Source organism: Otolemur garnettii, unplaced genomic scaffold (genome assembly GCF_000181295.1).
Source record: "Otolemur garnettii isolate 467f Iridium unplaced genomic scaffold, OtoGar3 scaffold00068, whole genome shotgun sequence".
Classification (NCBI taxonomy): domain Eukaryota; kingdom Metazoa; phylum Chordata; class Mammalia; order Primates; family Galagidae; genus Otolemur; species Otolemur garnettii.
The window spans coordinates 10306824-10309145 of NW_003852463.1; the positions used below are offsets into that span (position 1 = coordinate 10306824).

Below are 2322 nucleotides of genomic sequence, written 5' to 3' on the forward strand. Positions count from 1 at the left end.
TTGTTGTTGTTACAATTGTCACTGTTGTTTTAGCTGGCCTGGGCTGTGTTCAAACCCACCAGCCTTGGTGTATGTGGCTGGCGCTCTAGCCACTGAAAGGCTCTGTCCTAATTTCATCTATTTCTGATAAATAACTTAGACGCCATCATTTCAAATGTACCTGGTATCAATGTCAGCTGCTTGGATTGTATTAAAAAGCAATTCAGCAACACCAACTCCCTCAACATTGATCAAGTGAGGCTGAAATAAAGCTTCTGGGGCTTCGAATCGCTCTCCCCCAACTTTGATAATGCGTCCATCCGGGAGCTAGAAACCAAGAGCAACCAGTTACTAGTCAGCAAAAGATTACAATCTCCTAGTGTTCTCTAGAACACTAGTGCCTTAAAACACTAACATCTGTTTTGTTAACCAATTATCAGCAACAAAATTTCCTAAATTATACTATAGAGGAAAAAAGGTAAAATAAAAGTAAACACATATAAATAACTATTCTCTCTTTTTTTTTAGACAGAGTCTTACTTTATCGCCCTTGGTAGAGTGATGTGGTATCACTGCTCACAGCAACCTCCAACTCCTGGGCTTAGGCGATTCTTTTGCCTTAGCCTCCCAAGTAGCTGGGATTACAGGTGCCAGCCACAATGCCTGGCTATTTTTTTGTTGCAGTTTGGCCGGGGCCAGGTTCAAACCCACCACCCTCTGTATATGGGGCCGGCACCCTACCCACTGAGACATAGGTGCCACCCTATAAATAACTATTATTGTCATCATGCTCTGTTCTCTTTTTAAAAATGGTATGCCATACCCCAAATATAAGGAATTTCTTAGAAAAATCATTAACACATGAGTACATGACCTATCTGTGTGTGTAGCAAAGTATAAACAGGTGGCCATGTAGATTCTGATTAGTGCTGGCATGTGTTAATGACACTTGTTTAAATAATTTCAACGTATCTGTGATTTAATGGATATTTCTGCCATGTAGAATAGAAAAATTAAACATTTTCGATAATAGTTACTCTGTGAAATTGTTACTTTGCCATCAAAATACTTTATTAAATGTGTGCTACTTTTATCAGAAATCGTTTAATTCAAAAAATGTTTCATGATTTATAAACACCCACACTTCCATATGCTATAACCCAACTACAGCCCAAGATGAAGAGGAAAGAGGAGAGGGAGGGTAATTGGTGGGACCACACCTATGGTCCATTTTACAAGGATACATGTTAAATCTACTAAGTGTAGAATATAAATGCCTTAACACAGTAAGAAAATGAGGTGAAGGCTATGTTAACCAGTTTGATGAAAGTATTTCAAATTATATATGAAACCAGAACAATGTACCCCATGATTGCACTAATGTACACAGCTATGATTTAATAAAAAAAATGTTTTATGATCATAGAAATTTACAGAACACTGATCTAGACTCTTAAGTATTTTTACTGGATAATTCTGTGGTATCCACCCAGGTCCTAATAAATTTTACGTAACTGAATACAATATAAATAAATATAATTTCAACAAGTAAAATTTAAACAGTAAGTCAAATAACATGACATTATACAGAAAACTCTTACAATGGATAACATATTTATATTTAATTTAAACAGAAAAGTAGAAACTCCCTCTCATGCCACCTCACAATTCACTGGATTAGCCTAAGTAATAAGTATGCCCATGTATACTGGCATTTTACACTTCTGATACAAAATGCTAGAATTACTTTTACATTAACATTTCTAACCATATATTTATATGATTATAATAATTATATTTTTTTGTTTTGTTTTTTTTGGGAGACAGAGCCTCAAGCTGCCACCCTGGGCAGAGTGCTGTGGCATTACAGCTCACAGCAACCTCTAACACCTGGGCTCAAGTGAGTCTCCTGCCTCCGCCTTCCAAGTAGCTGGGACTACAGGCGCCCACCACAACACCCAGCTATTTTTTGGTTGCAGCCGTCATTGTTGTTTGGCGGGGTCCGGGCTGGATTCGAACCTGCCAGCTCAGGTGTATGTGGCTGGTGCCTTAGCTGCCTGAGCCACAGATGCTGAGCCAATAATTATATTTCTATTCCAAAACTGACTTTCCAAATGACAACAAATTCCTTACAACACTTACTCCATGCTTGCTGTAATTATTTATAGATACGTAAAAAGTGATCACGTTTTGTAAAACTTTACAATTATCTTTTCATAAATTCTATCAAATTTCTTTAAAAAGGGATGTCAATCCAAACATTTTACCCTTATAAAAAATAACCCTGGCTTGGTGCCTGTGGCTCAAATGGCTAAGGTGCCAGCCATGTACACCCAAGGTGGC

At 37.6% G+C, this 2322-nt stretch overlaps 1 protein-coding gene across 1 annotated transcript in view; it reads right to left on the reverse strand.

The window, feature by feature from the left end:
* Positions 1-306, reverse strand: part of LOC100960696 (actin-related protein 2-like) — a gene marked incomplete at its 5' end in the record, with an annotated part of 9275 nt that extends 8969 nt beyond the window's left edge. The window contains one exon of the mRNA XM_003793488.2: positions 161-306. Coding sequence (XP_003793536.1) covers positions 161-306 — 146 coding nt within the window. The remainder of the gene's footprint in view (positions 1-160) is intronic.
* Positions 307-2322: the final 2016 nt, after the last annotated feature.